Here is a 14,568-nt window from a genome sequence, read left to right on the forward strand (position 1 = left end):
GATTGGGTGGGGGGAGACATCGGGCTGGGAGCCTCTTCTGAAATATATCTGAGCGGGAGTCAACTCGGTTGGCACCAGGCATGGGTGACATCAGTCCCCTCACAGGAGGGCAAAGGAAAGTTGTGCACTTGGCCTCTGCTTCACAGCTCACAGGAATGAAAGTGATCCCCACAGCGGAGTATTCTGGAGGGCATGAAGCAAGGTAGCTTCTGCTCAAATTGCGGGTTGTGACGACAAGAGCTGGGCCCCTGTAGCACTCTGTCACCAAACGATTAGTTATGAAGATTTCAGAAGCCATGAAGAGTCTTTAAGCTCTCATGGCTCAACTCATTAAATTCCCTCCTCCCCAAAGTTCCACTTAAGGTGACTGTTGTTTTTTAAGTGTCCAGAGGCTTCAATTTTTTTCTTGAGGATTCGCTTTTCCATTTTCCTTCAGAAGAAAAGTAGCCCAGGGAGAACCTTACATGTTATTAATGTAAAATATGCAGCCCCTTTATTCATTACTAGAGGCCCAGTGCATGAATTCATGCATGGGTGGGGTCCCTCGGCCTGGCCAGTGATCGGGGCCAATCAGGGCGGATCAGGGCCAGCGGAAGGGAGGAACCACAGGAGGTGGGCTGTGGGAGCACACTAACCACCAGGAAGCAGCTCCTGCATTGAACATCTGCCCCCTGGTGGTCAGTGCGTCATCATAATGACCAGTCAACCAGTGGTAAGGGTCGCTTAGGCTTTTATATATATAGATTCTTTATTTCCTGATTTTTCCTTTTTTATTTTTAACTAACATGTTTGGCAAATATGAGGTATAGGAAGGCAAACACATTTCAGATGCTTCTTATCCTAAAACTTTCTATACTGTTTGGGAGCCGAAATAAGTCCTTGTAATTTATTGTGCGTGAAGCTACGGAAAGATGGGATGGCCTCTAGTGAGTAATTAATATTTACCCATAAAATATAACATATTAGGGAGAAGACCAAAAATATTCACTCAGTGCTTGACAAACTTAAAAGAAAAAAATTATCGATGTCTAAAACTGCAGGGTTTTGAGGCAAGTGCAGAAACGGAGACAGAGATTCCATAGGACAAAGTATTTTAAAGTTATTCATTAAGGCAACAAAGCATTAAATATATAATGTTTTGATCTTCTGACTTGACATACATATCCTTATGTGACCCAGAAAGCTAGGTTCAAGTTTAGATTTCTCAGACACCCCAGAGTTCCAGCTGGAAAGTAGCAAAGTCAGGTCACCAGCCTGTCACCTATTGGGGACTGAGCAAAGGACTTCCCTATGCCTGGGCCAGCCCTGGAGCATGAGGGGTGCACACCGGTGCCATCATCCACACTAGGGAGGACAGTCCCAGGGAAGAACCTGTGAGGGGCCCGGATGCAGGCTGGGCATTTGGACAGGGAATGCTGGGGTCCCAGGTGTGGTGTCTGGAGAATGTTCTAGAAGACTGCACATCTTCCCTTGCTTAGTGTGGAAGCACACGGCTGGAGGAGATCAGAACGAGGTGTCTACATCATGGAGTCGGGGCACGGACCCTGATGGCCTAGGTCTAAGGGTATATTTTAAGACCAGTGACCATTTCAGTGTTTCTGTGTTGAAAGAAACTCATCAAGCCGGGACAAAAGAGCCGTCTCCTAGTGGAGCTACCCTTCACGATCTGGTTCCATAGGTGTCTCTTTTGCAGTCGAATTCAGAAGTTACCAATTTGGTGTTTCCAAGGCTCCTGAGTGCTTTTACTTATATTTTTAAGTTTTATTGAGATATAATTCACGTACCATGCAATTCACCGATTTCATTGGTTTTTAGTACATTTACAGAGTTGTGCAGCCATCACCACAATCAATTTGAGAGCATTTCCGTCACCCCGAGAAGAAACCCCTAGTCTGCTTCCTGCCTCCCTGGGTTTGCCTGTTCACACTGGGGCTTCTGCCCTTCTCCAGTAGTTTCCCCTTGCACATGTGCATGGGCCCAGAGAGAAGAGTAAAATCTTATCCAATCAAACATTCCATTCCTTTTCTCCGTGGATATAGATTGTGCTTCTCAAACTTTAATGTGCATGCGAATGTGGCTAAAATTCCCAGTGATCCGCGGGTCTGGGAGTCTGGATTTCGAACAAGTGGTGCCCGTGCTGTGGGCCTGGGGACCACACTTTAAGGACATCGGTGATGCTGAAGCCATTGCAGCCTCATTGCAGACAGTGTGTCAAGGACTTGAGATTTCAGCTGGCTTAGTGTTGCAGGTTGTCGTCAAAGCATAGAAGGCAGGATGGGAAGGAAGTGTGTGCATGGATATGTGTCGGTGCATTTGTGTGTGTGTGCATGTGTGTTGTGTGTGCATGTGTGTTGTGTGTGTGCAGTTGCATGTGCGTGCATTTGTGTGCAGGTGCATGAGGCTGGGGACAGGAGTTTTGCGCACATGAACTTCTGTCTATCATTCTGGAATTAGGGCTGTGAGGACCCCAAACTTCATTTCATCTTTTCTAGTCTTCAAACCTAAGTTTCCCGGACTCATCGTCATCCGCAGAGGCGGGCAGTTGCCCCAGGTTGTTTAACTTCCTTATCAAGCCTCTGGTTCCCTTCCTTATCAAGGCTCCAAACCCGCATTCCTCTGACCGTCTTTGACCCCTAAGGGCATCAGTTCTGGCCACACAGCACTTTCTGGAAATTGTGTTCTATGAAAATAAATGAGAACACATTTCCCACACTCTGGTATCTTCAATGCGTTTTGTGTCCTTTGGTATAGGAACCGCGGTCCCTGTTTAGGGAGGAGGCATCTGAACTATGGGGCCCTGGGAGACAGAGCTTAGCTGAGACCCAGAGCCGGAGGGTTTGTCAGGCTGGGTCCCTGTGCAGCCTGTGGCATTCGGTCCCAATTTGTGCATGGATTTGCTTTCTTCTGGTTTCATCAAATTGTTTTTGATTCTGTGGTTTCTTACTAAATGGCTGTATCATCAAATACCACATGGCAAAGCCAGACCAAAACCAGAAAGCACGCTTTCTTCATCTTTCTTGATGGCCCGTGGAGACTCTCAGAGCATCTAGCTTTTATTTCAGATGTGAAATGGAGCACAGGAGGCTCCTGTGGTCTGCCGATGGCAAAGGCCGGTGTGTAAAACCCGCGGTGGGCATGTTGCATCCTGTCGCGGACCTCTCCTTTAGCACATCTGAAAGACAGGAAATCAATAGATTGTGAGCACACCTCTAATCATGTCACTTCCTGGCCCAACAATCTCACTGGCTCCCCATTGCCCACAGGTTAAGTCCAACCTCCTGATCACAGCCTGCAGGACTCCTCTCTCTGGCTCTGCTCTCCCTGCTAGCCTTGCTACCTACAACTCCCTTTACAAATATCTTATGCTGTAGCTGTGGACTGTGGACTGTCCCAGGAACATGCGCCTTGCTGCTTCCATCCTTCTCCTCATGCTGTTCCCTTCAGTTTAGTCTCTCTTCCTGTTACAGAGCCAGTCATCTCTCTGGATGGCTCACCTGCCTCCTCTAGGATGTCTTTGTTTTTTTGTGTGTTTTTTTTAATTTTCATCTTCTTTCCATCCCCTGTGTTCCACTATTACTGGATACTTCTGACATTTTCTTATTATTTACACTGTTTAAAAAACATTAGAAATACTAGTACAACTATCCTTTGTTGAGCACATATCATTTGTGATACAGTGTAGTTTATATAAGCGATTTCATTTCATCTTTCTAATGCCTCTGCAAGGGAGCTGGTGTTCTATCCACTGCACAGGTGAGGACACACCCCCTACACAGGTAAGGGTATACCCACTGCACAGGTGTGGAAGTTCAAACTTCCCCAGAGTTGCCCTAATAGATCTGTTTGGACCCAAGGTTGGCAGACATCCAGACCCTCATAGTTTCCAAGGGTATCCATCTGTCTTAGCCAGTGGGAGCTGGAGCTGGTGAAGGAGGGCTCTGGGTCACGTACCAACCCAAGGTCTTCCACAGCCTGGGTAGACTGGTTTTACCTTTTTGGAACACACACACACACACACACACACACACACACACACACACTTCAGCTTCAGCACAGTGCCTGTCAGGCCTGTCCCCAAGTTATTCTTTTTTTCTTCAGCAGTGTGTTCTGAGCGGTAACCCTGGGCACACTTAAATTGTAACTCTGAAACTTTTGCAAAATCTGGTAAAAAACACTTTAGGTCCTTGGGGGAAAAAACAACAACAAGCAAACAGCAATAAGATGGAAACAGGTGGTCACAGGAAATGTTGTCAGTGTGGATGTTTACTTGGTCAGGTTAAGGAGTGAGCGAGGCAGAGAGAGGATCCAGGAGTGGCGCCTCCCGGAGCCCCCAACGGGTCGTGTTTGCTGTTCTGGTCTGGGGTATGCCTAGGAACCCGGGAGTGAGCAAGTGGAGCACAGTGAAGGGGGAACAAAAGTTAAACAGTTCAGCTTGACCAAAATCATGAACTAAAATAATATTTAGGGACCTAAGGAAATACTCACCCAGTACATCTGTTTGGACCCAAGACTGGCAGACTATAAATCATACTTAAACATTCAAGATTTAGTGGCATCTCAATTTGATTAAAATACAGGCCAGCACACACACTCTCACTTATGCACAGGAAAAAGACCAGTGGATCTATTCAAAGGGGTTGAATCTCAGGGGTGGGGTCACGGGGAAGTGTTGCTTTGTTTTTACATAGTGTTTGAATTCCCAAATGTTCCCGAATGAAATATGTTCATCAGAAAAAAATACACACTACGTATTAATCAGATAATCAGAAAAAAAAACAAGTACATAAAAGCCCACACATTTAACACAAAAAATCAAAAGTGAAAAAGAGAACATCAACAACCAAGAACCCAACATTCATAGGCACAAAGAAACAGAGGGTGCCAGGGACAGGCTGGGTGGGGAGGACCATTGTTCTGACTCAGCCTGGCTCTCTTCTTAGTCCTTTTATGTGTGTGCACACAATTTCAAAGCTTTTCCTAAGTTTATTTTGTGACCAGTGGCTTTAAACTTCCCCAGAGCTGGCCTTCAGAGGGAACTATGGCTTGAAAATATGATGGAAATGGGTGGCACTTCCCAAGGCTTAGGAAGAGTGTGGAGGGAGGGAGACCTTCTCCACAAAAGGTTCTCCCCCTTCCCTCTGTCCAGCCTTTCCTGCTTGGCTCTCCCTGGATGTGTGTGTTGGGGGATTGCCTATCAAGAAAGAGAAATCATTCCCAAGTACTCTTTCCCATCTTGGATTCTTTGAGAGCTCCAAGGAGTGGAGAGCTGGATGTAAGAAGTGGAAGGGGTCCTGGCCGGTTTGGCTCAGTGGATAGAGTGTCGGTCTGCAGACTCAAGGGTCCCAGGTTCTATTCTGGTCAAGGGCATGTACCTTGGTTGCGGGCACATCCCCAGTGGGGAGTGTGCAGGAGGCAGCTGATCGATGTTTCTCTCTCATCGAAGTTTCTAACTCTCTACTTCTCTCCCTTCCTCTCTGTAAAAATCAATAAAATATATATATAAAAAAAAAAGAAGTGGAAGGGGCCTTGGGTGGGTTGACTCAGTGGATAGAGAGAGTGTCAGCCTGTGGACCAAATGGTCCCAGGTTTGATTCCAGATCAAGGGGGCAATCAATCGATGTGTTTCTCTCACATCGATGTTTCTCTTTATCTTTCCCTCTTTCTTCCATTCTGTCTATAAAAAAATCAATGGGAAAATATCCTCGGTGAGGATGAAAGAAAGAAAGAAAGAAAGAAAGAAAGAAAGAAAGAAAGAAAGAAAGAAAGAAAGAAAGAAAGAAAGAAAGAAAGAAAGGGAGAGAGAGAGAGAGAGAGAGAGAGAGAGAGAGAGAGAGAGAGAGAGAGAGAGAGAGAAAGAAAGAAAGAAAGAAAGAAAGAAAGAAAGAAGAAAGAAAGAAAGAAAGAAAAGGAAGGAAGGAAGGAAGGAAGGAAGGAAGGAAGGAAGGAAGGAAGGAAGGAAGGAAGAAAGAAAGAAAGAAAGAGAGAGAGAGAGAAAAGAAAAGAAAAGAAAAGAAAAGAAAAGAAAAGAAAAGAAAAGAAAAGAAAAGAAAAGAAAGAGAGAGGAAGGGTAATAGGAAGGTAATTTTTTTGCTTCAACTTTGTTCTCCAGGTATGCACACACCTACTAACATGATAGTCTTGGATAAAAAACAACAGCATGCTGCCCTAGCCAGTTTGGCTCGGTGGATAGAACGTTGGCCTTCGGACTGAAGGGTCCTGGGTTTGATTCCAGTCAAGGGCACATCCCAGGTTGCAAGCTCAATGGGGATATGCAGGAGGCAGCCAATCAATGATTCTCTCTCATTATTGATGTTTCTATCTTTCTCTCCCTCTCCCTTCCTCTCTGAAATCAATAAAATATTTTTTAAAGAAAAAAAACATGCCAAAAAATGCCCATTTTGCCTACATAAGTCAGAAAGATGGAAGAAGGAAAGCCTTTAGATAAACTCTTCTCAACTTCAGTGGCAAACTAGCCAGACTTGAGTTTTATTTTTGTCTGATTTCAATGTTGATTTTTAAATCTTTGTACATAAAAATGATCAAGGAAAAAACCTTTTACATGCCCAAATAGCTTTCTTACTTTTTAGTGGAAGCTTTTTTAAAAGTTTAAACATTTTGTTGTTGTTGAGCTATAATTGACCTATCTATATATATAAAAGCCAAGCTACCATAATGCCAGAATGACTGGAACGACTGGAATGACCAGAACCACTGGTTGCTTTGATGCACACTGTGGCCCTGATAGCCCCCTCCCACCCAGATTGGGGGTGGGGCAGGCCAGCTGACCTCCAGCACCCCCTCCCCCCAGCCGGCCTGGCCCTGATTGGCCCCAATCAGGCTGGACTGACCCCACCCATGCACGAATTCATGCACCAGGCCTCTAGTAACATTATATTAGTTTCAAGTGTTCAACATAATGATCCAATAGTTGTATATATTGCAAAACAATCACAATAAGTAACTTTTGTCACCCTGTGTAGCTATAGAATTTTTCTCTTGTGTTGAAAATTTTTACATTTACTCTTTGCAACTTTCAAATATATAAAACAGTGTTGTACATGGTCACCATGTGGTACATTACCTCCCCATGACATTTATTTTATAACTAGGATTTGTACCTTTGGGGCCTCTTCACCCATTTGTTGGTGGTACCTTTTAAAGCTTTAGAAAAGGGTGGTGTTTTCTTAGGGATTTAGGGATGGATGACTTCATGCTGCTGGGTTAGAGCAGAACTGAACCAAGCCTTCCAAGTTCTGAATTCTGAGTGTGTGTGTGGAGGAGGTGGAATTCCTGAATTAAAACTAATAAAAACAAGTTTAAAAGACTCCTTCTTGAGCATCCTTTAGCTCTTCCAAATGTCATTTTGATAAGTTAATATAAATGAATCAGAAACATCTGCAGCAAAAATCCCCCTAAAACACACAAGGGCTTAACAATTAAATAGAAGAATGTTTCGCACAATGTGTTTCAGGTTTTAGCGGATCCAAATGTTTTGAAAAACAGTTAAGTTCTTAAGACATTTTGAGAATTTAAATGACAGCTGGTTCTTCCCCCCACTTTAAAAAGAGTAATGGTTATTTCTCTCCTTTGTGTGGACTCCTGTTGCTGTTGTCCGTGGAGGAGTTTCTTCTAGCAGAAGCTCTCATCTCTAGTTTCTAAAAACCACTGTCCTACCCTTCCCCGGACCATTCCCAGATTCACTTTCTAAGCGGACACTGTGCACTTTGGGCACAGAGTTCTCCAAGTCATGACCAGGCAGTGTTTTGTCCAGTTGTAAGACTTGTTTCTAGGTTCAAGTGGAGCTTCGTCGCCACCATGGGTCACTCCCGCAGTTTCGAGAATTTTACAATTCATAGTCCTGATTCACCCTTTCCTGATGGTGCCAGTACAAGAGTTGGCCCTTGAGGAAAAGAAAAAGAAGATGTCAGATGTCCCGGGGATGAACTGAAATCTGATGGATCGTCTGGAGGAAAACAAAGCTCCACTGTGGAAAAGGCTACAATTAGATACAGAATATAAAAGCCACACTGGGTGCAGTCCCCTCCAGCCTCCGTCTTATTCTTGGACACAAGCTGAGGGATCTCGACAAATGTCAACTGAGCAGATGAAAGTGATTGATGTGAAGTTCCCTTTCAAGCTCTTATTTGAAAAACTTGTCCTTTTATTTTATTGACTTTCAGTCTCGCCATCCTGACGTCAGTGAGCTCACAGCCTGTAATTCTATCCGGACGTGAAGATGAAAGAAGAAACCCTTGCACAGTCTCATTCCTCGTGTTTCCCCTTCAAGGGACACTGTCAATCTTTCTTGGGCTTCCTAAGTGATCATCATTTAATTTTCTTTATAGATTGAAAAGTCTTGATTTCCTAAACTTAAACAAAAAAATAAGAGTAGGCCCGGCTGGTGTGGCTCAGTTGGTTGAGTGTCGTCCTGTGCACCAAGAGGTTGCTGGTTTGATTCCCGGACAGGGCCCAGGCCCAGGTTGCGGGCTCAATCCCCAGTAGGGGGTGTGCAGGAGACAGCCGATCAATGTTTCTCTCCCTCTCTCTTCCCCTCTCTCTAAGATCAGTAAAAAAAATAATATATATATAAGAATAATTAAAAGTAATGGGAGCATATTAGTAAATAATCTGCCATCACTAAAGTGTAGCAATGAATGAATAGTCTACATAGACATGGTCCCTCAGATTTGTCATTTTAAGTTAAAAAAAATTGAAGGCATTGCTTGATTTGTACTTAGTATGTTAACATGCTAGTTGGTGTCTTATACAACAGCTTGGAAAGAGTGATTATTTTACAAATATCCCATCTCTGTGGTGTGTGATGGCATGTGCACCAAAGCCTAGTCTTTCAGAGAGAGGTAGCAGGACCAAAACCTCTGTTGATTCTATTGAAAGAGGAATCAAGTTCCTTAGACATGCACGTTCCAATCTCTAGGCTCTAGATTAGAAATTCTGGCTAAATATATGTAGAGTATGAGAATCAGAAAGCAAGGCAATTCCTAGTTTTAGTCCTGAATCCTATGTCTTTTGGGATATTCCTTTCACCATGGGTGGTGTTTTTTCTGGGGAGACACCGGACTCCATAAATGACTGTCATTCCGGCACTCATCCGCTGATAGCCCTTTTCTCCCACAATCCCAAGCACATGACGATGTTGTCTGCCATAAAAAAGGCCCTGGGCAAGCGAGTGACAACCCTCGAGAGTTGGTGAGAATGAGTGTGCAGGTTGAAAGTGTACTATTGCAGATGTACCTAGAATGACAATTTACCAGGTTGGGTTAAACCCTTTTTAAGAAATGAGGTTTGTTTTCCTGTGTTTTTTAAGGTTCATGAATCCTAACTAATTTGGTATTCATCATCCAGGAATTTATGCAAAACCCTCATGAATGAAGGCAAGGAGTGGGAAATGGCTTGCTTTCTGTGTCGTCAGTTGCTTGTTTGCTCCAGCTGCTATTCAGCGGGGCCTCTTTCACGTGTGTCCTTCCCTTTAGTACAGTGGTTCTCAACCTTGGCTGCACATTAAAATCACCTGGGAATCTTTTTAAAATCCTGATGTCTGGGCCTCATCCTCCAGAAATTCTGTTTCTTTGTTATGTGGTAGGACCACAACATTACAGTGGGGCCTTGACTTACGAGTTTAGGAGCTCGTTAAGGAGCTCGTTAACTCAAATTACTCTATCAACTCAATGCAAAAAATCTGCGGAGAGACAGCTGGTATCTCAAAAAACTCGTTAGTTGGGACACTCATAAGTCAAGGCCCCACTGTAGTAACAAAGAAACAGAATTTCCAGAAGATGAGGCCCAGAAATCAGGATTTTAAAAAGATTCCCAGGCGATTCTAATGTGCAGCCAAGGTTGAGAACCACTGCTTTAGTACCTTGTGTGGTCGAGGTGCTTGTCTGGGCTCTGTTCCTGCATTTGGACTATTTTAGGCTCCTCCCTGGGACTCATTAACTGTTCCCTTCTGCTTTGTCACCATCATTTTTACCTGTTGCTTTGCTCACATTCTCTAACTCTCTTAAATTCCCATTGAGGCTTCCTCCAACACTGAGGATCAAATCAGACACCCGCTTTTGTGATAAAAAAACAAAACAAAAAAACACCCTTCACTGGGGGGTTTGATCCCTGCTACTCAGTGTGCTGCCCATGGACTAAAAATTTGCAGTATAAGCATCACCTGGGAACTCAGAACTATCAGCTCTGCCTCAGGTGAACTGCATCAAAGCGTGCATTTTAACAAGAGCCAGGTGGTTCAAATGCACATTCGCATAGAGAAGCACTTTCTGGAAATCTTCACTGCTGGGGTTGCGGCCAACAGCGAGTGTCACTGAGAAGTTTCTCTGCCTGGCTCTGAACACACCATCAACAGTGTCTGATTTAAGCTTCCCAGCATCCCAGTGTGGTATGTCCTATTGTTTACATTTTCGGGAGGGGAAACTGAGGCTCTGGGAGACTGAGGCGTTGCTGCGATTATGCAGATAGTAAGTGGTGGGGCAGCCTGGATTCCGTCTGAGACACGTTGCTTCCAGAGTCTTCGTTCCCTACCTCGGGCTCTGTGGCGTCCCTCCTCCTGGCGTCTCTGTGCTCCGGGCCAGTTCACTGGACTCACTGGCTGCTTTCTCTCCCGCCTCTGAAGCTCCTCTAAGCAAAGCCACTGTGAACGGAACACGGCTGCTTGGTGTGTTCCAGCGAAGAGCTTTGGGTCCTGGGATGACTTTTCAGTAAGACGGTGTGTGTATATAGCTGGGTCTCTATCATTGGGTTTCTCTCAGCCTGAGAATGAGCTCTCTCTCCTGCTTCCAATTAGAGAGAACTGCTTAGAGCTGCAGATGTCCTCCCGGACCTGAACTCCTCTGGCTCTGCTGAGAGTCAGGAGTATCTCAAACTTGACCTTTGGAAAAATACAGCTCTAACCTGAACAAATGGAATGAGTAATAAGACGTTGCAATGACTTTTGGTCCAGAGCTGAAGTTTGGAATATCTATAGCCTGTGTACTCGGGGCCAAGGGTAAATTCTAGGAAGGTGGTACGTGAGGTCTGGCAGAGATGAAGGTCAGTGGTTTCCAAACTGATTACTGACCTGCTCTGAGGAGCTGCTCCAGAGGAGGACTGGGGGACTGGAGGTGGCCTGGGCTGAAGTAGGGATTCCCTGGGGCCCTCCTCACTTTTAACCAGTGAGTACAGGCTTCCAGTCTTACTATTTTATCTAATGGGCCCTGAGTACCATTTTATTTAAGGGGCCTCTCCCTGCTTTCAGACATTTTGTGTACCACAAAGCAACTGAACTAGTGCTACTCTGTCCTTTGCAGCTGAGGCCGCTGTAGTTCCAAAGGACGAATTGACTTCCCCAAGGTCACACATTGTTTGGGCTAAAAACAGTTTCTTGTTTTCCTCCTCTGAAAGCTCAGCCTGCTGTCTGGATCAGCCCTGAGCACGTCAGTGGCACTGACCTGGCCGTCCTTCCTTTGCAATTGGGACTCTGGTGTGTGTTTGGAAACAAAATGCTGTTCAGGTGTTCAGAGCAGAGCCAAGTCAAGAAGTTATTTATTCTCGGTGTTCTTTCTCTTCCTATGCAACGAGTCTGTAGTGCCCCCTCTCTCCTGATCGGTTTATGCATCAAAGGCAGCCTTGCAGAGAACACAGAATACCCTGGTAACGGCAAAATAGAGTAGCTCTTCTCTGACCCACAGGTTAAGTTACTGGAAACCCCACTTTAGAAGAATGTGCATTTGAGGAACTTATGACCAAAAAAGCAGGATGGCATTGGGAGACTGAAATCACACTTTTTTCTCCTCTCTACCACCCCCCCAAAAAATAGAGAGACCTGAGAGATTGTAAAAAGCACATCTAAAGATAGTACTTGGAACACTAGAGCAGTTTGCTGTCATCGCTGAGGGTCTTTTCAATTATTTACTAGGATTAAGATATTGAACTTGGCCTCAGGTAAATCTCTAGGGTAGGGATATGGTTGTCACTGAGTACTTATAATGTCAATAGCACTTGAAAAACCATGAAATGACACGAGAGAGGGGTTTGACCCTTGTCAGAGTTTGGCAAAAAGATCTTGTAAAGTTTCAGTGCAGGACAGATTACCAGGTGTACCTGGAAGCTGGCAGGTTAAAGTAATCTTTATGCCGAGAGGGCTCTTCACAGGGTTTACCTGAAGGTCAGGTCCATTGCATGTACATTTACAAAATGGAACTGGCAGAGATTAGTCCTCAGAGAGATGATAGAGGAGTTTTTCACTTAGTTATTTGTTCACAGTTCCTTGTCCCTGTTTTGCAAATCCAGTAATAATATTATCTTGGCAGAGAAATGAAACTACACACTTCCTTATTTCATTCATTTTGAAGACTGATCTCTCCTGTTTATGGTGGATCTATTGCCATTCTCTCTCATTTGAATTCACTTAGAAGTTAAAGTTCATCCTAAGAGAGATGAACTTGTAGCTTGCAGTGCGTGCTCGCCCCTGACTAGTGACTTTCTCCAACGTAGTACCATGCATTGCTCAGTTTGAGGCTGAATTCTTGAACTTTCTGTGACTGGTTGAGACAAATCCAGATACACCGCTGGAGCTGAGAGCAGTGGCAGCTTCCCCTGAGTCACAGGGCTCTGTGGGGGAGGTAGAGATGCTGGAATAAAATCAGGAACCTCTTAGAGAAAGGAATGCATACTTGATAGGCAGCCAACAGCGTCAAGTATGGTTATATTCTTTCAATTTCCAAGGTCATCTTTTTAGTTTATTTTATTCCTTAAGTATATCATATACCCTTGGCCCTTTTCAAGGCTTCAAACACAACATTGGTCCTTTAAAATTTCACTGCCCCGAATTATTATATAGTTTGGCTCTCTCCCTCTCTCCCACCAGAAAAGAGCTCCTTAAACCCAGGGGTCATGCTTGACTCATCTGAATCTTCGCACCCAGCACAGGTTCCAGGCCAGTGGTTCTCAACCTTCTGGCCCTTTAAATACAGTTCCTCATGTTGTGACTCAACCATAAAATTATTTTCGTTGCTACTTCATAACTGTAATGTTGCTACTGTTATGAATCGTAATGCAAATATCTGATATGCAGGATGGTCTTAGACGACCCCTGTGAAAGGGCCGTTCGACCCCCAAAGGGGTCGCGACCCACAGGTTGAGAACTGCTGTTCTAGGCCATCATAGGTACAGAATGAGTATGTGCAGAACAAATACAGATAACTTAGTCTCTGAATTACCCCAGGATTCAAAAACCTCAGAATTTGTATAAAACAAAACAGAAAATTCAGACCGACAAGGGTGTTGACATACTTGCCCCTGTGGTTGGGTTGCCTCTTTTCCTCCCCATTGGTGTTTTTCGTTGATTAAAATCTATGACTACTATAAATAGCATGTTTTATTTCTTGGCTCATCACTAATAAACCATAATTTAAAGGTGTTCACCATATTTTGAATAGATTGCTTATTCCTATTTTAACCCCCTTAAGTCTTTTTTTTTTTTTTTTCCTGCCTACTCCAGAATAAGAGGGGAAATGGGACTGTCTATTAGCAGGCTCTGTGTATATTTACTGCTTTTTTTTTTTTTTTGCACCATCACTGTAGTAGGTTAACCTTCTTTGTCCCATTTAAAAGGTAAACTATTTTAATAGGGATTACATTGAATATATAGATTCCTTTGAGTAGTAGGGACATTTTAATGATGCTAATTCTTCCAATCTATGAACACGGCATATTCTTTCATCTGTTGGTACCTTCTTCTACTTCTTTTTTTTATTAACTGGATCGTTATTGTTGAAAGTATTACAGATGATCCTTTTTTCCCCCCAGTTGACCCCCTCCACCCTGCCCCTATTTCTTTTTCAATGTTCCTATCTTCCCTGATATTTCTGTCTTGGATGTTAGTTAATTTGATGAAGAGCTAACTTTTTCTGTGATTGTGTGGACAAATTGGGTTGATAGATGTTCAACAACTATGTACATTGATGGTAACAATGCCATAATGACATAATGAGAGGGGAGGCAACACCATGGCAACTAAGACCCGAGAGTTTTAGAGAGAGGTTTCAAAGTTTGTCCTCTAGTGGCAAGTTCAATGAATTCACAGTCTTCTAACTTTTGTTTTTCAGGCTTATGTACAAAAGTACATTGTGAAGAATTATTTCTACTATTACCTATTCAGATTTTCAGCTGCTTTGGGTCAAGAAGTGTTCTACATCACATTTCTTCCGTTCACTCACTGGAATATTGATCCTTATTTATCCAGAAGACTGGTCATCATATGGGTTGTAAGTATTACTGTTATGCATAGATTGCTACTACTTCTGCAACAACTACCTGCTTTGGCATCCAAGTACTTTGCATATATGTTCTTTTTTTTTTTTTAATCACTTAGAGTTGAATGTTTGCCTGGCTTACTTTGGAAAAATAACAGGAAAAAATAAAATGCTATAAACACAACTTGTTTTGTTTGCAAAAAAAGAAAAGTACCTATAGATTTTGTGTACTGTGGTGTCCACGTTCCTGTGGGTGACTAAAACTAGACGAGGGGAGAGGTGGTGTGTGGAGAAGACAGGACTTTTTGAGAAC

General features: G+C 43.7%; 1 protein-coding gene across 3 annotated transcripts in view; it reads left to right on the plus strand.

Annotated features, from left to right (window-relative positions):
• SGPP2 (sphingosine-1-phosphate phosphatase 2) overlaps positions 1-14,568 on the plus strand; it is an 84,194-nt gene that overhangs the window by 25,303 nt on the left and 44,323 nt on the right. For all 3 annotated transcript variants that reach the window (XR_004969250.1, XM_036319099.1, XM_036319100.1), the window contains one exon: positions 14,109-14,267. Coding sequence is in view for 1 of the 3 variants with exons in the window: in XM_036319099.1 (XP_036174992.1) it covers positions 14,109-14,267 (159 nt within the window). In the remaining 2 variants the exon portion in view is untranslated. The remainder of the gene's footprint in view (positions 1-14,108; positions 14,268-14,568) is intronic.

This window comes from Myotis myotis, unplaced genomic scaffold (genome assembly GCF_014108235.1).
Source record: "Myotis myotis isolate mMyoMyo1 unplaced genomic scaffold, mMyoMyo1.p scaffold_m19_p_8, whole genome shotgun sequence".
Classification (NCBI taxonomy): Eukaryota; Metazoa; Chordata; class Mammalia; order Chiroptera; family Vespertilionidae; genus Myotis; species Myotis myotis.